This window comes from Oncorhynchus clarkii, chromosome 28 (genome assembly GCF_045791955.1).
Source record: "Oncorhynchus clarkii lewisi isolate Uvic-CL-2024 chromosome 28, UVic_Ocla_1.0, whole genome shotgun sequence".
Taxonomy (NCBI): domain Eukaryota; kingdom Metazoa; phylum Chordata; class Actinopteri; order Salmoniformes; family Salmonidae; genus Oncorhynchus; species Oncorhynchus clarkii.
In genome coordinates this window covers 33,232,863-33,255,159 of record NC_092174.1, presented here as the reverse complement: position 1 = coordinate 33,255,159, position 22,297 = coordinate 33,232,863, and the positions used below count along the sequence as shown (strand labels likewise).

General features: G+C 44.5%; 1 protein-coding gene across 3 annotated transcripts in view; it reads right to left on the bottom strand.

Moving 5' to 3' along the window:
- Nucleotides 1-18,719, bottom strand: part of LOC139387305 (capping protein, Arp2/3 and myosin-I linker protein 3-like) — a 51,522-nt gene extending 32,803 nt beyond the window's left edge. For 2 of the 3 annotated variants that reach the window (XM_071133422.1, XM_071133423.1), the window contains exons 1-5: nucleotides 18,643-18,719; nucleotides 16,977-17,071; nucleotides 1,819-1,869; nucleotides 1,589-1,648; nucleotides 1,238-1,359 (exon numbers count right to left, since the gene is read on the bottom strand). In XM_071133422.1, the coding sequence (XP_070989523.1) occupies nucleotides 1,238-1,359; nucleotides 1,589-1,648; nucleotides 1,819-1,869; nucleotides 16,977-17,071; nucleotides 18,643-18,700 (386 nt within the window). In that variant the 5' untranslated portion in view covers nucleotides 18,701-18,719. Of the gene's footprint in view, nucleotides 1-1,237; nucleotides 1,360-1,588; nucleotides 1,649-1,818; nucleotides 1,870-16,976; nucleotides 17,072-17,550; nucleotides 17,563-18,642 lie in introns of all 3 variants that reach the window. The other variant, XM_071133424.1, reaches the window with a different exon arrangement.
- Nucleotides 18,720-22,297: the final 3,578 nt, after the last annotated feature.

The window sequence follows — 22,297 nt, the reverse complement described above, 5'->3', positions numbered from 1 at the left end:
GAGTTATGCTGAACTTATGTGGAGGCTTCCATCTGGTCACTAATACTATTTTTGTCGCAGTCAGTTCAGACAACCATACTCGTTTCTGGGGTACTGTGAGAGTCAGTGAAGAGTCATCATTCAACAATAATATAATGTAGAGATGGAGAATGGCAGCACCAACTATGCTCGACACAGACCTGGCAACCTGTGACCAGAAGGTCTTCACACTGGGGCAGTCCCACATCATGTGACCAGGAGGTCTTCACACTGGGGCAGTCCCACATCATGTGACCAGGAGGTCTTCACACTGGGGCAGTCCCACATCATGTGACCAGGAGGTCTTCACACTGGGGCAGTCCCACATCATGTGACCAGGAGGTCTTCACACTGGGGCAGTCCCACATCATGTGACCAGGAGGACTTCACACAGGAGGAGTCCCACATCATGTGACCAGAAGGTCTTTACACCGGGGCAGTCCCACATCATGTCCCACATCACGTTTGCGGAGTCAAATAAAATCGGTGAATTCATTTATAGTGTATTAGTTGATTATTAACATTTCGGAGAACACTGGGACATAGTTCCAGACTCTTTTCCAATCTGTATTTGTTTGTAGTCTTTAACATCTGTATTCCATACCGTAACTATTCACATTGGGTTACAGAGGTCACTCTTCTTACAGACAACATAGCAAGGTCGGTAGTACTAGGGGATAGTAAGTCATAAGTTGGACCCTATTCTTATTCATGTTACCATATTAGAACTGAGGGTATGGAAATCTACCGAGTGCAGAAAGTACATTCTATCAGAACATGCTATTGTTAAATCTTAGGTATCCTATGGAGAGGAGAAGAGCCCCAGTCTGGTTTCTGTCAACCCGGTAAGGTAGGACAGCCGTGAGTTGGGGAGGGGTGAAGAATTTGGGTCGAGGTCAGGTCAGATGAAGTGAGAAAGAACAAGCATCATTAAAGTCCTGTCTAGCAACATATGTATTGGCTGTCCAGATGTGCAAGGAGGAGACTCAGCATAGGAGGAAGGTATAAATATATGTGTTTGTGTAAATATGTTTTTGTCTTATGCAGCTGTGTGACCCAGTTGGTGAATAAACTTAGTTTGAGCTTTACTAGTCGTCTGTGAGTTTTACTCTGTTCATTTAGAATCTAACAACCCAACGTTTCTTCTTTTCAGGTCACATGGTCCAGAAGAACTCTTGGCCCTTGCTATGAGTAATAAAATAAAACAAGGTAGACTTACGCATACATAGAGTTGTTGAATATTCTTGAGAGGGCATAGTTGACATGGCTCATCATGTGATCAAGGTGGTCTTGTGACTGCAGTCTCAAGGAGTGGGTTGACTTGTCTGTGTCTATTACAACCTGAAAGGGGGAGTTGACATCATTGAGATGAGACTTCAGTGACCAGACACTTAAGCAGAGTAAAGGAAATGATCAAATGAGCTGAAACAAATTTATCCTGATTAACAAACAATCTTGGGAATATAGTTGTAACTGAAACCTTTGAAGAGTTTTGATAAACAAATACAGTATTTATGGAAACAGTGAAATGAGGCAGATGGTTGGTTTAGGGAATACAATAGTTTCTCACCTGATGATCTGGATAAGTGTTCATTGCCCGAATCTCCAGGAAGTTGAAAGTAACCTCCATCTGAAATCCGATTGATAGTTATTATAGTGATCAATATGACCAAATTCCCTTTACTGACATATTATTTGGATAATCTTCCACACAAACATCATCCTCACAAGCATCATCATACTCATTATACATTAAAAAAAAAACACTATTTGTCTATTAAAAATCAAATGGTGAAATACCTTGGAGGGGACTTTGACAGCAAATAGAAAGAGTCGCCATGTTGCCAGAACCTGAAAAGAAAACAAGATGTATTTAGCTGTCAGCCGGAAAGAAATAGAAATAAAACATCGCAACAAATAAAGCATTAACACCAAGAAAGAGGACCAATCATTGTCTGATCATTCAAACATCACACTACTCTGTCATGTCTAGACATTACTTCCTAGGGTTATTTTTAAAAACATTGTGATGGTGACATTTCATTACTTAACATAGTTATTTTCAAATAGATTTTACTGTCAATGTGTCATAGCTTGAATTGATTTAGGAGTAGAGAGTTGAGGAGACATAGGGGGAAACAGGAGAAAAAGGCGAAAGAGTCCATTATCAAATCAAATCATCACTTAGTGGTTTGCGGGAGTGAAAGTGTGCATATATTCACAGTTCCGTCTGCAGAAGTAATTTATCTCATTCATAATTCAAACTACAAATTAGCATACTCCATCCACGCCTTTATTACACACACCCTGCATCACTCCCTACATCCCTAAGTCTATACTTCTTTGCCCTCTCCTTCCCAGGTCTAAACCCAATTCCAGTCGGTTCTCCTTTTCTTTAACACCTCTCCTCTCTTGCCCCCTGCCATCCCTCCATTTACTTCTCCATCACCATTGAAATATGTTCAGTATTCCATCGGACTATCTTCTTAATCTTCCCATCTCACCAGTCACCTTTCTGTGTATTGTGCCCTCCCTCCCTCCCTGGCCCCGCCGACCCCCGCTCACTCCCCTTTCTATTCGCTAGGAGATTTCAATTCTTTTTCTGCTCTGTCGCTTTCAATTCCTCAAGGCCTCTCTGTGCTGAATCGTTAATGGAACCCCACCGCGCGACGTAAAGAGAGAGGAGGAGAGAAAGGGAGAGAGAGGGCGAAAGAGAGAGAGAGAGATGGCGGCACCAGATTTCCCATTAATAAAGTCCTCAGATTGAGCATCTCTTCACCCTATTCTTAGCTAAGTTAGCACGTTGGCAGTGGATCAAGTTGTATCTGATGAGACGGCCAGGCAGCCAGGAAGCAGACCCTGAGGTCTGTCAGAGGAGAGACAGGCAGCCTCACCAAACCCCTTTGAAACAAGGCCTTCTGAGAGCCCCTATTACAGAGATTGTAACTCATGTCAGAATGCTCTGACAAGTGTGGAAAACTCGGTTATATAAACCTGATCAGAGAACAGCGGAGGAGGAGAGAACACTGTGATGATGACTGAACCGCTCAGCGGGAGAGGGACCGGGGGAGAAAAAGAGACAGAGATGCAGATCTCTCATCAAAGCCTTTGTCAGACACAAAAGATCAGCGCGTAAACACGAGCATCAATAATGTAGGCCTTATGGTGGGCTTTGATTTGATTGACTGGGAGGTTGAACATAGCCCGCCATGGATTTCGCCTGCTCACATATCATTCAACATCTATTGAGATATCATTATTAAAACAAATCAATGGATTGGTTTTGGTGTTTGTTTAGAAAATATATGTCAATCAAGATCAGGGTAAACATTTTGGGTATAAAATTCAATGTTCCCTCTAAGCTGCGGACGTGTGAGGAGGATGTGCACTTCCTTCAATACTGCAGCGCAGAAGAAATGCCATTCCAGAGACTCGAGAACTTCCCGGAGTTCGACCCATTAGTTTGCACTATATAGATTGCTTTTTCAAGTGAATGCGCTTTTCAAATCAGTGCAGATCAGAGTAGCGCGTGTGCACATTTGTTGATATTCTTTGTGAGCTATTAGCCCAGTTATATTTAAGTATAGGACAGCAATGGGGAGAACCTACTTCCTACAAGAGCACAAAAGCTGTAGGCTACATTTCAAGCTGTCTTTGAAAAGCCAGTCAGGTAAAAAGCTTGTCTTAATTAAAGGGGCAATGTTGTATTTTGAGAAAGACTTGAATATGCAAATAAGCCAATAGGCGGAGGGGTTGCCTACAATGTCTAATTCTCTGTATGGTAATAATGAATTTTATTTTGTCAAGTGGTTTCTTGCATCACACAACACAATACAATTGACATGAACTTATTTGGCCCATAGTGTTACAGACCAAGTAAAACAATAATTAATGTCAAGCCCTTCATAACGGAAAAACGTTTTTAAAAGTCTCATGCAATGTAGGCCTGCATTGAACACCACGTATAGGCTACTGTAGGCTATATCATAGAAATCAAAATCTATTTCACGTGAAAATGTTATGTGATTTGCTCCATTGGTTATGTTGGTAGGCCTACATTATGCTCCAATAGCCACACTAACCTATTGGCTACTGTCTAAAACTGTGTTCACAGTAAATTCTCACAATGTTCAAGTTACCGCTCACAATACTTAAAATTTGCTCAGTGCCCCCCAAAATGAGGGAACATTGATTAGAATGTAATATGAGCATTGGAGAAATATTTTTTTTGTTTGTAAAAAAACATGTTCCAACAAGACTTTATGAATGACTGCCAATAGAAGGCCATCTGTTGTGACCTATCCACTAAGGCTTGGGATGGAATAGTCACTTCTGATTCTGTGTACATTATTCAAAAAGCAGGATTGCCATTTTCTGACCCAGGTGTGTGGAATTTGCACTTGATTTAGGATCCCCCACACCATACGCAGAATGAACAACTCATTTGTTTCGTACTTTCAAGGTATGCCGAAGTGAAAATCTAGTTTAGTGGACCTAATCAGAGACAGCGGTCAGAGCAGACTTTAGGAAACAACTGTCCAATCGCAACCTTGGAGAGAGGGAAAAGATAACTTTGCCCTACTGCCTGTAAAATCTCATCAGTCCTCTCAGACATATAGAGGACTTTCCTAGCTGCTCTGATATGACCAATCAGAATCCTAATAGCCCAGAGGAGAGGACTTTAACCGAGCTGGATAAGTGCTGTTGGCACCCCTTACCAGGTCCAGCAGTCACCCATAACCCACCTCACCGTTGCAGGGCAGAACATCCCTTTATCATCTACAATTTCTAATATGGGCGTTAAACTGAACTCCTCTCTGACCTTCGTTGATCACATCAAACATCTGTGCAAAGCGTCATTCTTTCACCGTAAAAGGAAAATTCTACCCAAAAACTGTTTTGGTATTCGTTTCATTCGTCCATTGTTGATATAGTCACAAAATTTGTTTTGTAATCCATTGGTCTCCTCAAGGCTGGACTACTGCAATGCCATCTTCACCAGGACCCTGGCAGGAGTCTCCAGATGATCCATTACATTCAGAACGGCGCTGCCAGGATCCTGATTACATTTGTTCATTACAGTATTTTAGCAAACACTCTTACTTAGAGGAACAATCTGGGTTAAGTGCCTTGCTCAAGGACACAACGACAGATTTTTCACCATGGGAAACCATCAGGGATTTGAACAAACAACCTTTCGGTTACAAGGTAGGCTACCTGTCGCCTCCTGATAAGAGTGTGTAAACATCAAGAAATCACCCCCGTTCTGGCATTCCTGCACTGGTTCCCCATCTCAGAATCGAGTTCAAAACCATCCTGCTGACATTCCAGTGCATCCATTTCAGTGCACCCATTCCCCACCCACAACATCAGATTGAGCAATAGCCTGCTCCTCCACGCCCCCAGGACCAAGCTTTGCTCCATGGGGGATCAGGCTTTCTGCTTGACCGGAATGCACCACAGACCCTAGGCTCCTTTAAAAATGGCATAAAAAGCCTGTTATAGCGGTGTTCCTTGTTGTCCTTGTCCCTTGTAGCGTCAGCTTGTTATGTGTCAGTAGCCCTGACTAGTTGTTTCCTTTCTCTACATCTTGTTTTAATTTATTTTAATGTACTCACTGTAGCATTGAGATCGTTTTTCAATGAAAAATGCGTTATAAATTCACTGTATTATTAATATAATTTTTTTGTGCTGCAATGTGTCACTTTTTGAGCGACCCGACCAAATTCACACAGAAAGATCATTCATTCTAATTGAAAGCAAGACTAAGAAGTGGTAGATCTGTTCTGTGTGCGCTATTTCTATACTTCCCATTCTTAAGTTTCGTTTTAACGTCTTTTAGTTTCGGTTTTGTATACCAGCTTCAATCAGCTGAAAAGACAATATGTTTGGTTATTGAAAAGATATTGCACAGTGGTTTAGATGGTACAATGATTCTCTGCACTGCTTGTTTTGTCACCTACTGTATACTGAAATTAGGCCAACTGTTAGAATTTTTGCAACCAGGAAATGGCAGAGCGATTTCTGCATATTACACCTTAAACTGCATGTAGTTGAACTAGTAATTTAACTACATTTTGCAGTAGCTTGGTAGTAGTTTAACTAAATTACATTAATGGTAGAGTTTTTAGACTATTACGGAAACTACTTCAGTTTATTTTAGTAAATACTTTAAGACTTATTTTTCTTAACTGCATTGTTGGTTAAGGGCTTGTAAGTAAGCATTTCACTGTAAGGTCTACACCTGTTGTATTCAGCATGACAAATACCATTTGATTTGATTTGAAAATATGGGTAAAGTAGACAAGAACTTTCTTTCGATTTTTGGCATCAGACCAGCCTAGTTTTCACTTGAAACAAGCTTGCACACTGTTAACATCCGACTCCAGAGTGAACGGTTCTTTCAAATGTATTTATAAAGCCCTTTATACATCAGCAGATGTCACGAAGTGCTTACAGAAACCCAGCCAAAAACCCCAAACAGCAAGCAATGCAGATGTAGAAGCACAGTGGCTGGTAAAAACTCCCCAGAAAAGGCAGGAACCTAGGAAGAAGTCTAGAGAGGAACCAGGCTGTGATGGGTGGCCAGTCATCATATGGCTGTGCCAGGTGGAGATAATAAAGAGTGCAAGGCCAGATCGTTCTTCAAGATGTTCAAACGTTCAACGATGACCAGCAGGGTCAAATAATAATCAGTGGTTGTAGAGGGTGCAACAGGTCAGCACCTCAGGAGTAAATGTCAGTTGGTTTTCATCGTCAAGCATTCAGAGGTTGAGAGAGCAGGTGTGTGTGTGTATATGTATGTAAATAAGTGAGAGAGAGGGAGAGTCAAAACAGCATGTCCAGGACAAGGTAGCACATCCGGTGAACAGGTCAGGGTTCCATAGCCACAGGCAGAACAGTTGAAACTGGAGCAGCAGCACGACCAGGTGGACTGGGGACAGCCAGGATTTTTCAGTCATCCATTTGATTGTATGGGTTACCTTTAAACTTGTGGGGGTTGTAGAGCAAAACAGAAAACACAATCGTGTCCGTGAGTGTCTCCTTTCCATAGAATGCTCATAACAGCTTGCATGCCAAACAGTTGGGACGCTACATTTTTCGGGATGTCTCATGGCCTGACAAACACCACTGTAGTTTGGCCACGTTCCATCAGAAGGCCAACATAGTCGGATGGGGTGGATTGAGACAAAGCCTATACAAAAAAAAAACTTAAACTGACAGATTTTGATGGTGATTTTGTATTATGTTACTTAGATTGACACACAGGTGCGTCAATAGACTTAAGTAAACTATATTTTCTTAAAGAGCAACTTCCCCTAAAAAACAACTATTCCATTTGAAGAAAAAAAAATTGTTTTTGGCATCAATATGAGTCAGAATCATTTATTCTAGTGTCAAAATACTGCAAAGTGTAAATAAGATAATTTTGGTCATAAAGTCAGTCTTGTCTAAAGCAGAGTTTGGAACCCCAGTACGTCACAACGAGTAAATTAAGGATGGGTATGAATTACAATTGTCAATAAATCATACCCCATTTTGAAAAACTCCACTTGCAAATCACCCCTCCGCTTCCCTTCATTGAATGGGGTTCCGTTGTTTAATCGTCCCAACGTGGTCAAAGGAGCATGGCCATTTTAGACTGAAAAGCCAGCCAGTTGGTTTGCATGCCCTGCTGAAGGACCATATGTGAAATAGGTGGTTGGAGTGCATTGGTCCCCAGTGGTGGTGAGTATACCGGTAGCTAGACCATATATATTTTGATCATCATTACCATCGCTAGCATAGCTGACGTTAGCTAGCAACTAACTAGCTAGCCTAACTAGCCTACCTCAATACAAATCAAATCACATTTTATTTGTCACGTGTGCCGAATACAAAACCGGTGTAGACCTTACAGTGAAATGCTTACTTACAAGCCCTTAACACTTGTTTTTTTTCTTAACTGCATTGTTGGTTAAGTATTTACTAAATAAACTGAAGTAAAACAATAAATAAACTATAAAAATAAAGAGCAACAATAAAATAACAGTAACGAGGCTATATACAGGGAGTACTTTTCACTATGTTAATTATGTTAGCATTGTGGCGTAACTACAATGTTGTTGTTCCATCAGTTTATCACAGCTATTAAACTCTGTTTTAAAGTCACCATTAGCCTCATGGTGAATTCCCTGAGCGGTTTCCTTCCTCTCTGGTAACGGAGTTAGGCAGGACGCCTGTATCTTTGTAGTGACTAGGTGCATAGATAGATACACCATCCAAAGTGTAATTAATAACTTCACCATGTTCAATGTCTGCTATTCTACCACTAGTTGCCCTTCTTTGCAAGTCATTGGAAAACCTCCCTGGTCTTTGTGGCTGAAATATACTGCTCGACTGAGGGACCTTACAGATAATTAATTTTATGTGTGGGGTACAGAAATTAGGTAGTCATTCACAAATCATGTTAAACACAGAGGGAGTCCTTGCACATTTTTACTTCCTGAATTGATTTAGGCTTGCCGTAAAAAAAGGGATCGAATACTTATTGACTCAAGACATTTCAGCTTTTCATTTAATTTGTAAAAAAAAAAAAAAAAAAAAAAACATATTTCACTTTGACATAATGGGTTAGTGTATAGGCCAGTGAATGTTTTAATGGATAATTACATTTTTTTAAATCACAACAACATTTGGAAAAAGCCAAGGGATATGAACACTTTCTGAAGGCACTGTATATGTAAGATATCACCTATCCCTAACTGCCCTTGGTAATAGAACAGTGACTGTATGTGTGTGTGTTCACAGATGCAGAGACCAGGCACTCAACACAGACACAATGAGGGGATCACTACTAATATAGTACAGCTGTCTAGTAATAGCAACACCCTTTTTTCACTGATGAACTCTACCTCAACTGCTTATTTCTACAGATTGACGGGAGATGCTTTTGCCAGACGGCAGCCTGGCACACACACACACACACACACATATAGGTTTGAGTGTCAGATCCCTAACTGCCATTCGTAACAGAACAGTGACTGTGTAGATGTGTTCACAGAAACATGTTTGGAGCCAGCACATGGAGACTTGCAAAAGGATGTGATGAAGTCCAGACTGACTTGATACGGATGTTTCTGAATGGAAAGATACCTGGCACTCGACATTCAAATGTTAGACAACTTTTCCATGTGGTCTTTTTTTTTTTTTTTTACATGATTGAATCTAAAGGTATCAGTATGTGGGGAGGGAGAAACCCTGTGTATTCTGCACCAGGATCAGGGGTCCCCTGTTGCATACAGGACACCACACAGGAAGGTAGGACCACTGACATGTTTGTCAAGGTAGCCTTACTACCACCAGACAAAACGCCGATAGGCTCAGTATCTGAATCTGGGAATGACAATGAAAGGTGCACATTATTATATTAGGAGAACACGGCTTCTATGGTATTATGTAAATGGTTGTTTATTTTACATGGACCTGTTAATACATTTTAAAGTTATCAAAACACTTACTTTAGAATGTCTACATAAATTCAGCGATTGCATTCTCAAATCAAATTTTATTTGTCACATACACATGGTTAGCAGATGTTAATGCGAGTGTAGCGAAATGCTTGTGCTTCTAGTTCCGACAATGCAGTAATAGCTAACAAGTAATCTAAAAATTTCACAACAACTAACTTATACATACAAGTGTAAAGGAATGAATAAGAACATGTACATAAAAATATATGGATGAGCGATGGTCGAACGGCATAGGCAAGATGCAGTAGATGGTATAGAGTACAGTATATACACACACGGGGAGTAGTTTAGGGTATGTAAACATTGTATAAAGTGCCATTGTTTAAAGTGACACATTTATTACATCCAATGTTTTATTATTAAAGTGGCTAGAGATTACTCAATGTTAGTGGTGGCTGTTTAACAGTCTGATGGCCTTGAGATAGAAGCTGTTTTTCAGTCTCTCGGTCCCAGCTTTGATGCACCTGTACTGACCTCGCCTTCTGGATGATAGCGGGGTGAACAGGCAGTGGCTCGGGTGGTTGTTGTTCTTGATGATCTTTATGGCCTTCCTGTGACATCGGGTGGTGTAGGTGTCCTGGAGGGCAGGTAGTTTGCCCCCGGTGATGCGTTGTGCAGACCTCACTACCCTCTGGAGAGCCTTACGGTTGTGGGCGGAGCAGTTGCCGTACCAGGCGGTGATACAGCCCGACAGGATGCTCTCGATTGTGCATCTGTAGAAGTTTGTGAGGGCTTTAGGTGACAAGCCGAATTTCTTCAGCCTCCTGAGGTTGAAGAGGCGCTGCTGCGCCTTCTTCACGATGCTGTCTGTGTGGGTGGACCAATTCAGTTTGTCTGTGATGTGTACGCCGAGGAACTTAAAACGTACTACCCTCTCCACTACTGTTCCATCGATGTGGATAGGGGGGTGCTCCCTCTGCTGTTTCCTGAAGTCCACAATCATCTCCTTAGTTTTGTTGACGTTGAGTGTGAGGTTATTTTCCTGACACCACACTCCGAGGGCCCTCACCTCCTCCCTGTAGGCCGTCTCGTCGTTGTTGGTAATCAAGCCTACCACTTGTGTCGTCCGCAAACTTGATGATTGAGTTGGAGGCGTGCGTGGCCACGCAGTCGTGGGTGAACAGGGAGTACAGGAGAGGGCTCAGAACGCACCCTTGTGGGGCCTCAGTGTTGAGGATCAGCGGGGTGGAAATGTTGTTGCCTACCCTCACCACCTGGGGGCGGCCCGTCAGGAAGTCCAGTACCCAGTTGCACAGGGCTAGGAGGGCACTATGGTGTTAAATGCCGAGCTGTAGTCGATGAACAGCATTCTCACATAGGTATTCCTCTTGTCCAGATGGGTTAGGGCAGTGTGCACTGTGGTTGAGATTGCATCGTCTGTGGACCTATTTGGGCGGTAAGCAAATTGGAGTGGGTCTAGGGTGTCAGGTAGGGTGGAGGTGATATGGTCCTTGACTAGTCTCTAAAAGCACTTCATGATGACGGAAGTGAGTGCTACGGGGCGGTAGTCGTTTAGCTCAGTTACCTTAGCTTTCTTGGGAACAGGAACAATGGTGGCCCTCTTGAAGCATGTGGGAACAACAGACTGGGATAGGGATTGATTGAATATGTCCGTAAACACACCAGCCAGCTGGTCTGCGCATGCTCTGAGGGCGCGGCTGGGGATGCTGTCTGGGCCTGCAGCCTTGCGAGGGTTGACACGTTTAAATGTTTTCCTCACGTCGGCTGCAGTGAAGGAGAGTCCGCATGTTTTAGTTGCGGGCCGTGTCAGTGCCACTGTATTGTCCTCAAAGCGGGCAAAAAAGTTATTTAGTCTGCCTGGGAGCAAGACATCCTGGTCCATGACGGGGCTGGTTTTCTTTTTGTAATCCGTGATTGACTGTAGACCCTGCCACATACCTCGTGTCTGAGCCGTTGAATTGAGATTCTACTTTGTCTCTATACTGACGCTTAGCTTGTTTGATTGCCTTGCGGAGGGAATAGTTACACTGTTTGTATTCGGTCATGTTCCCTGTCACCTTGCCCTGATTAAAAGCAGTGGTTCGGGCTTTCAGTTTCACGCAAATGCTGCCATCAATCCACGGTTTCTGGTTTGGGAATGTTTTAATCGTTGCTATGGGAACGACATCTTCAACGCACGGTCTAATGAACTCGCTCACCGAATCAGCGTATTCGTCAATGTTGTTGTCTGACGCAATACAAAACATATCCCAGTCCACGTGATGGAAGCAGTCTTGGAGTGTGGAATCAGATTGGTCGGACCAGCATTGAACAGACCTCAGCGCGGGAGCTTCTTGTTTTAGTTTCTGTCTGTAGGCAGGGATCAACAAAATGGAGTCGTGGTCAGCTTTTCCGAAAGGAGGGCGGGGCAGGGCCTTATATGCGTCGCGGAAGTTAGACTAGCAGTGATCCAAGGTTTTTCCAGCCCTGGTTGCGCAATCGATATGCTGATACAATTTAGGGAGTCTTGTTTTCAGATTAGCCTTGTTAAAATCCCCAGCTACAATGAATGCAGCCTCCGGATAAATGGATTCCAGTTTGCAAAGAGTCAAATAAAGTTTGTTCAGAGCCATCAATGTGTCTGCTTGGGGGGGAATATATATGGCTGTGATTATAATCGAAGAGAATTCCCTTGGTAGATAATGCGGTCAACATTTGATTGTGAGGAATTCTAAATCAGGTGAACAGAAGGACTTGAGTACCTGTATGTTGTTATGATCACACCACGTCACGTTAACCATGAAGCATACGCCCCCGCCCCTCTTCTTACCAGAAAGATGTTTGTTTCTGTCTGCGCGATGCGTGGAGAAACCAGCTGGCTGCACCGATTCCGATAGCGTCTCTCCAGTGAGCCATGTTTCCGTGAAGCAAAGAAGGTTACAGTCTCTGATGTCCCTCTGGAATGCTACCCTTGCTCGGATTTCATCAACCTTGTTGTCAAGAGACTGGACATTGGCGAGAAGAATGCTAGGGAGTGGTGCACGATGTGCCCGTCTAGGGAGTCTGACCAGAAGACCGCTCCGTTTCCCTATTTTTACGAAGTCGTTTTTTTGGGTCGCCGGCTGGGATCCATTCCGTTGTCCTGGGTGAAAGGCAGAACACAGGATCCGCTTCGCGAAAGTCATATTCTTGGTCGTACTGATAGTGAGTTGACGCTGCTCTTATGTTCAGTAGTTCTTCGACTGTATGTAATGAAACCTAAGATGACCTGGGATACCAATGTAAGAAATAACACAAAAAACTGCATAGTTTCGATGTGGATAGCAGGGTGCTCCCTCTGCGGTTTCCTGAAGTCCACAATCATCGCCTTCATTTTGTTGATGTTGAGTGAGAGGTTATTTTCCTGGCACCACACTCCCAGGGCCCTCACCTCCTCCTTGTAGGCTGTCTTGTCATTGTTGGTAATCAGGCCTACTACTGTTATGTCATCTGCAAACTTGATTGAGTTGGAGGTGTGCGTGGTCATGTAGTCATGGGTGAACAGGGAGTACAGGAGAGGGCTGAGCATGCACCCTTGTGGGGCCTCTGTGTTAAGGATCAGCGAAGTGGAGGTGTTGTTTCCTACCTTCACCACCTGGGGTCGGCCCGTCAGGAAATTCAGGACCCAGTTGCACAGGGCGGGGTTGAGACGCAGAGCCCCAAGCTTATTGATGAACTTGGAGGGTACTATGGTGTTGAATGCTGAGCTATAGTCAATGAACAGCATTCTTACATAGGTATTCCTCTTGTCCAGATGGGATAAGGCAGTGCGATGGCATCGTCTGTGGATCTATTGGGGCGGTAAGCAAATTGAAGTGGGTCTAGGGTGTCAGGTAAGGTAGAGGTGATGTGATCCTTGACTAGTCTCTCAAAAGCACTTCATGATGACAGAAGTGAGTGCTACATGGCGATAGTCATTTAGTCTAGTTACCTTTGCTTTCTTGGGTACAGGAACAATGGTGGACATCTTTAAGCATGTGGGGTCAGCAGACTGGGATAGGGATTGATTGAATATGTCCGTAAACACTCCAGTCAGCTGGTCTGCACATGCTGAGGACGCGGCTAGGGATGTCGTCTGGGCCGAGTGTAGCTTAACGTCTTCCATTGAGAAGTAATTGGTTGCTTGGTAAACTTTTCAGAGTAGCTTCCCTAACACTGCTTATAAAATGCCTCATGAGCTTAGTTCAACTGTCGTACCCCATCAGAACCCAAAATATAAGCTTCTAAACGTTAGTGAACAATGTAAACAAACTGTATAGCCTCACAAGGTGGTTAAAACTATATTTTTTGAGGAATGAGTTACTCTTCTCCAGGCCCATCCCTCAGCTTTTAACCAAAACTGAGTCAGGGCAATGACTTTGTTCTCGTTTAAATTAAGGATCTAGCTATAACCTGGCTGTCTGAGACATACAGGGAGAATTTTAAAGTGATGGGGGCTACAGAGGTGCCCTTCCAGCAATAATTGCACAAAGTCAAGAGCTCTCAGTTCAAAGAGCCAGGCAGAGCCAGTGTGGGTATGTGTGGAGGGAGCAGGGCTGGGAGGGAAGGAGGGGGCTGGCTTATGTTAATCATAAGCCATTAAGCTTTGGGCCGGCACTTCAAAACGGAACCTGCCATTCAAAAGCTGTCTCTGAGCAGCAACGCGTCACAACTCTGCCTCCGGGAGACTGAGAAGTCACGGAGTGTGGGAGTTCTGGCCACTGTGATCTGGGATCCCATCTCTCTGGCTCTGCCGAAGACAACTTAAGAACGTGCACACACACAATCCTCAAGAGACATTCTGCTTTCACCCAGGTGAACCCAGCATCAGAAAGGACAAAACCTTCCATGGCAGAGAGCCTGACAGAGTGAGGCCACAGCTGCCCCAGGTCCTGCTCTATAAGCAGCCTTTAAATAAGACAGACGGAGAGAGAGAGATAGAGGCGGCAAATGAGGGAGCAAATGCACAGCTTAAAAAAATAAAAACACATCTTGGTGCAGATTTTGCTCACACAAAAGGCTGCACAACTCTAAATCAAAGAAATGTGCAACTGAGCCCTGTGGAACCTCGAAGGGCTATGGGAGAGTGGAGGGGGCGAGAGGAGGAGGAGAGGGAGAACTGAGCCCTGTGGAACCTCGAAGGGCTATGGGAGAGTGGAGGGGGAGAGAGGAGGAGAAATAGGATGTGGCCGCTGTCAGAACAGAAGCCCTCCAGATAAGAGCACTCAAATCTTAGCAAGCTGTACCTAATGGGAGAACAGAGAGAAGGTCAACAGTCACAATACATATGCCTTCCCAACGGGTACAGAGACCAATACATCTCTCTCCATAGACAGAGTCATATCCCTGTAATAAGACATCATCAGATCAATCATACCACCATTAGATGCCTGCCGTCTAGAGACATTGAGCCATACCTCAACAGGTACTCGAACAATGATGTGCATCTGCCAATTCATTAGGATGTGCTAATACATATCGAAGCATGGTATTCTGCTGTGTTTAAGAAAAACAGTCATCTTTTGCTCCTGCAGTTGAATTTCTCTACATGTAGCCTAATCTCTCATGGAAGTGGACAGATCCCTCTTGGTAGCTACAGGAGAAGAGACATCTAATCTCATGACGACTGAAAAGGAATGTGGAAATCTAGGTGGAGCCAAAACATCCCAATGCGTTTGGGGTGTCACACTAGCAATCACAGCCCAGAACTAGGGCCATTATTAGTGTGGATAGAGGGAGCGGGGAACCAATGGAGAGTGAAATGGAGCGACAGATAAAGATAACTAATGGACGCCAACGGGGCGACAAAAAGGCAGCAAAACATCAGACTTCTCCCTCTCCTCTCATCACCCCTTTTCTCCTGGTGCCCCCCTCGGCTCCCATCACCCCTCCCCTCAGTCTTTGTAGATGTTTTGTTCCCTCTGTGTGTATGTTCCAGTTTGTATGTGCATGACAGGGTGTGTTGTGTGTCTGGGAGCATGTTGGTACTCTTTGTAACATTGCCTTTGGCACAGTAAGGATGTCTTGCTGAGCATACCATGTGTCAGAATGAAACGCACTGAGAATGGTTGTGTGTGTGGCACAGCATGACGGCTGGTACAGTACACACACAGACAGCTGGATGCATTCAGACAGAGAGAGAAAATGCATAAAGAGAAAGAAACAGTGAGAAAGACTGGACGGAGGGACAAACAGTAGATTCTCTGTAGTAGAGGTCGACCAATTAAATCGGAATGGCCGGTTAATTAGGTCCGATTTCAAGTTTTCATAACAATCGGAAATTAGTATTTTTGGGCGCCGATACACTTTGTTCCAAAAGCTTTGTCCATTAAACTTTTACATATGTACAATACACATGTAGGTCTATGCCTGGTTCTGCTGTATTTACTTGCCATCATTTCGTAAGTATTTTGAGAAGTTGTATCAGTAAAACCCATTTAGACTAACATTCTCATAAGGCCTAATTGAGTTCTGCCAAATAAAGGAGGGAAGGAGAAAAGCAAGAGAGTAGAGGGGGAAGGGTGACGGGAGCGTAATAGAGATGGACAGAGAGGGGAAGAAAGGGAAAAACAAAGACTAGTCAGACAAAAATAGAGGGAGGAGTGGTAATGACAGCTAGTGAGATGGAGGTAGAAAGGAAAGAAAACTGCACAAATGAGAAGGGGGGGGGGGGGGTGAAGGGTTGAGAAAGTGGGGGAGAACAAGAATAACAGAGACAGAAAATTCTCAAATGTCGTGTGTCTTCTCTCCAGCACCAGTTAAAAACTCAGCAGGCAAAGGAAATGAGCTCATGGCCTCTTCACTCATTCACCACCCTTTTGCCCAGTGTGTGTCATTAGTAACTGATACGGGTGACTAATTGAAGTCTCAATTGCAGCGGTGTGCATTGGCTTGCACAAGCTGCTGGGACACCTCTCAGTACACCTACACAACCAGTGGCATGGGCACACACACCTCTGGCGTTGGAGGCACACTGCCACTTTTAATAAAGGTTGAAAAGATGGACTCAATTACCCCATGGTGTCCAGTTGGCTCCTTACACCTTGATCACACCGACATTGCGCAAAATAGTATGCAGCATCATTTGAATGTGTGCAACAAAAGTTCAACATTAACCTTCTGCCAGCATTTCTGTCAAGCCTTCTATGCACAGTTTGACGCATACCTTCGTTAAGTCCAAAGTACTCACCACACAGAACACACTGCAACTGCCCCTGCAACTGTCCCTGCAACGCAATGCTGCAATGCAAACACAGCGTTCCATTGGAACTGAATTTACTTCTGGTGAACCAAAATGCAATGACGCTGTCAGTGTGATCGAGGTGTTAGGGGGTGTGTGGACCCAAACATTTTTAGATTATTATTATTTTTCACATTTAGCTTTAAAAATGGATTGAACTGTAATTGAAAGTTTGAAATGCACTGCATTGACTTGAGGTATAAAGTACAGAATTCTCCCAGTAGAGTTTGATTGTGAAGGGGCCTCACCAGTATCCGGTCCTCTGATTTGCCGTTCTTGGTGTCCTGCTTCACAGCTCGCACAAATTTGATGGATTGCTTATCAGTGAGCCTCCTGATGCTCTCTGTGGATAGAAGGCATCAAAGAAAAGTCATTCCTGCAGGTAAATTATTCTCACAAACTCTTATACACAACATTACAAACACACCACCACCTTGTCACACAACAAGAGGAAACAAAACCACGAAACTGATTTTATATTTAGCCCGAGGGAGGGAACTGTTATGATTCTGAATAGTGGAGGTAAGGTATGGGACAACAAGACAGAGCGACATGTCAGAGAGCGAAATGTAATATGAAAGAAGTCTTATCAAATAGTTGATATATCATCATAATATTTCTAAAACTGTCATATCCAAAAGAAACCCTAAGCAATCAAACACACACATCCTTCTCAAACCCAGTCAGAATCTACCCAGTCTCCCACTGGATAGACCCAGTCTCCCACTGGATAGACCCAGTCTCCCACTGGATAGCAATATTCTTCATTCTCACTTGTCACATTCAATCACATTCATGAACCCGGGTCTTCCCAATACTCACATAACCCGAGAGCTTTACAAGCAGAGAAGTGGGGGATGGGGATAGAAGGAGAGATGAGGAAGGATCAGAGAAAGACCAGCAGAGAGTTAATGCAGCTGTAATCAACGTTAATCTCAGTAAAATCCAATCACTTAAAGCCCTTAACACTGGGCATTCCCACAGACGGCCGGACACAGCATATGCTGCACCACCATTAGAGAGCGAAGTAGGGAATGGGAGAGAGAGATGGGAGAGGAGGAGTTAAAACCCTGCCTTGATTGTCTAATGGACCTGCTCAACACACAACCCGTCCTTCCTCACTCCCTGTACTTCTAGCTGTGACTGGTCATTACAACAGACAGATGCAGGCGGAGGGGGGGGACAGAAACAAACAAGGGATTAATTTGCCATCACGATAATTAACAGTGAGAGACCAATGGGGTCAGTCGATGTGTGTGTGTCAGACAATTTCAATGTGAATGTGATTGTGCTCGTCACAAGTGTGTATAAATATAACTCTTCCTGTCACTCTGTGTTATGAGCAGTGTTGTGCTGAGCGCTGCACACCATCAGGGAACTAACTATAGACTAGCTCATCAGTGGAGAGGACCAGCCCCTCAATGCAGAAACTTACGCTTCACACAAAAATGCTTATTCGCACAGACACCCCCCCCCACCCCCACACACACACACACACACACACACCACTTCAAAGCACCCGCAGACGCACGCACAAGGGCCTTGCCCACAAAGCGCAGGCACGAATTTGCAGAAATGCACACAAACCAAATCGCTGCTGAACGAAATGAACCGTTTACAGTATGATTGTTTATCGTATCAGGTTATCGTTCCCGAAGTAGGCTTACACCGCCATTAGCCTGCCCTATGAGTGCATGTCATTTACCTGCGGCAGCGGCACTAACGCTTAAGATCACACAAGCGCAAAGAGATGCCAAAGAGTGACATTTTCAATAAAATAACCATTCGAATTCATAAGAGCCATAAGCTGCGTAACATGCGGACTAATTACATTCTGCCAAATAAACGCGGTCTGTCAGCTACAGCATGTATCGAGTTTGACAGTGTTTTTTAAAATAGCAGTTTTGAGTTTACCTGTAATTTCCCTGCTGACGTTAATGAAAACTGCAGCGGTGGTCTCTTTAGAGGCCATAGTGCGCTCTGACTCCGGCTCCGACTCCCCTCTTCTCTTCACTTACTCACTCCCCCTCTCTCCGCTTCTTATAATCAAGGGAGAGAGCCGCTAATGCGTTTCCACTGGCAATCCGAGAGTAGCGCGGGCGACTCCAGAGAGAGAGATGCGTCAGTTATTTTTTTAAAGGTCCAATGCAGCCCTTTTTATCTCAATATCAAATCATTTCTGGGTAACAATTACCTTACTGTTATTGTTTTAATTTCGCAAGCAAGAATTGTGCTCCTACTGTCTGGGAGTGGTCTAAGTGGGGAGGGGAAAACTGAAAAGTATTGGCAAAGAGGTTTGGTGTTACGGTTCTGTCGAAAGAGAGGAGGACCAAAATGCAGCGTGGTTATCTTTATACATCTTTAATAAAGATGTTAACGAACAATACAAAAACAATAAATGTAATGTGAAAAACCGAAACAGCCCTATCTGGTGCAAACAAACACAGAGACCTAAAGAATATGGCTGTCTAAATATGGTTCCCAATCAGAGACAACGATAACCACCTGCCTCTGATTGAGAACCACTCTAGGCAACCATAGACTTACCTAGACTACTATACTAAACACAACCCCATCAATCTACAAAACCCCTAGACAAGACAAACACATAATTCACCCATGTCACACCCTGGCCTAACCAAAATAATAAAAGAAGACAGAATACTAAGACCAGGGCGTGACAGTACCCCCCCCCCCCCCAAAGGTGCGGACTCCCGGCCGCACACCTAAACCCATAGGGGAGGGTCTGGGTGGGCGTCTGTCCACGGTGGCGGCTCTGGCGCTGGACGTGGACCCCACTCCAACTTAGTCTTGTTCCACCTTCTTAGCGTCCTTAGATTGGCGACCCTCGCCGCCGACCTTGGCCTAGTAACCCTAACAAAGGGCCCCACTGGACAGAGGGACAGCTCGGGACTGAGGGGTAGCTCAGGACTGAGGGGTAGCTCAGGCAGGTTGACGGCTCTGGCAGATCCTGGCTGAACGGCGACTCCGGTGGCTCCATGCTGACGGGAGGCTCCGGCGACTCCATGCTGACGGGAGGCTCCGGCGACTCCATGCTGACGGGAGGCTCCGGCGGCGCTGGACAGGCGGGAGGCTCCGGCGGCGCTGGACAGGCGGGAGGCTCCGGACACCGGAGGGCTGGTGCGTGGAGGTGGTACTGGATGGACCGGACCGTGCAGGCGCACTGGAGCTCTTGAGCACCGAGCCTGCCCAACCTTACCTGGTTGAATGCTCCCGGTCGCCCTGCCAGTGCGGCGAGGTGGAATAGCCCGCATTGGGCTATGCAGGCGAACCGGGGACACCGTGCGCAAGGCTGGTGCCATGTAAGCCGTCCCAAGGAGACACACTGGAGACCAGATGCGTAGAGCCGGCTTCATGACACTTGGCTCGATGCCCACTCTACCCCAGCCGATACGAGGAGCTGGTATGTACCGCACTGGGCTATGCACCCGCACTGGAGACACCGTGCACTCCACAGCATAACACAGTGCCTGCCCGGTCTCTCTAGCCCCCCGGTAAGCACAGGAAGTTGGCGCAGGTCTCCTACCTGGCTTCGCCATACTCCCTGTGTGCCACCCCCCAATACATTTTTGGGGCTGACTCTCGGGCTTCCATCCGCGTCACCGTGCTGCCTCCTCATACCAGCGCCTCTCTGCCTTCGCCGCCTCCAGCTCTTCTTTGGGGCAGCGATATTCTCCTGGCTGTGCCCAGGGTCCTTTACCATCCAAGATTTCCTCCCATGTCCAGAAATCTGGATTTCGCTGCTCCTGCTGCCTGTCACCACGCCGCTTGGTCCTGTTGTGGTGGGTGATTCTGTTACGGTTTTCTTTTGTCAAAAGAGAGGAGGACCAAAATGCAGCGTGGTTATCTTTATACATCTTTAATAAAGATGATAACGAACAATACAAAAACAATAAACGTGCCGTGAACGATCTGGTGTAAACAAACACAGAGACAGGAACCATCACCCACAAGAGACCTAAAGAATATGGCTGCCTAAATATGGTTCCCAATCAGAGACAACGATAACCACCTGCCTCTGATTGAGAACCACTCTAGGCAACCATAGACTTACCTAGACTACTATACTAAACACAACCCCATCAATCTACCAAACCCCTAGACAAGACAAACACATAATTCACCCATGTCACACCCTGGCCTAACCAAAATAATAAAGAGAAGACAGAATACTAAGACCAGGACGTGACATTTGGATGCCCTTCCTTATTGGTCAATTAACAAATGTATCGCCTGATGTATGTATCGGTGATGTCAGGCCAAAACTCCATCTCACCAAAACAGGCTGAAATTTCAGACCGTCTTTTCAAACTAGCTCTTACACTTAAAGGGCGTTATCATCTTTTTCACAATGTCACAGTACTATTCCAACCTCATAGTGTGGAAATCACGTTTTTGACTGCACTGGGCCTTTTTTCAAGAAAAAGATAATGATGGCGATCTCCAGTCTCCACAATCTCAATACTAATACTAATGACATTGATACAATGATAATTATAATATTTATTACCTTAATTAATAATGACTTTTTTGCTTCATTAGACCAAAAACTATTGGCTTATTTTATTAATGTATATTTTTTTAGCCTACAGTAGAGCTAGGCCTTGCTCCCATGGTCACCCTTGGCCATGAAGCCTATTTCTTCTACATGAGCTGGATGATTGCCAACAAGTAAGCTATTGTACCATATGGTAATACATTTAGAGGTGAAAACTGGAGAGGCATTGAGGCAAGTATGTTGAGACTGTTTCAAGGGCAAGCCAGGTTCTGGCCATTCAGTTATCTGTATTGGAATCAATATTTTTGAAGATGTGGATGCCTTCATGTAACATAACAACATATTACAATGCATCAATCTTCACAGTATGGTACAGACATGAGTTTTGTGAAGCACAAATCCATTCAGTTTTCAGACACTACCCCCTCCCTTTGTACTCTTGATAGGATTGGCAAAGAGGAGTTCAAAGGGCTCGAGAGGCCAGGTTGGATCAAGCAGTAAATAAATCCCAAAGCAGCAAGAAGATAATTCCACCCATCGCTCGTCAAAGCCATTTCAAATGCAATTTCTACGATTGTTTCACTGCGTAGTGTGTACTTCCCTCTCGTGTCTTTCACTCATTTTAGCAGACACTCTTATCCAGAGGGACTTACAGTAGTGAGTGCATACATTTTCATTCATACTGGTCCCCTTTGGGACCCACAACGCTGGTGTTGCAAGTGCCATGCTCTACCAACTGAGCCACACAGCACTCCGCAGACTTAAGTGGACGATGAACCCATGTGTGTGAGAATGCACCTTGTACAGTGCCTTCAGAAACTATACACACCCCTTGACTTTTTTCACATTCAGAGCAGGTGTTTTTCATGTTATATTGGCATTAATATGTGTCACATATCAGTTTGCAAACAATGTAAAAAATCATAAGAATAATTGAATTAATAAAGCCGGATACAAACATGGTCTCTCTTTTGCTTTCTTGAGTAAGGCAGGGTCAAAATGTAGGTGTTTCAGCCTAGCTCAGTGTTTTCTGTGGTAGTGGGGCAGCCA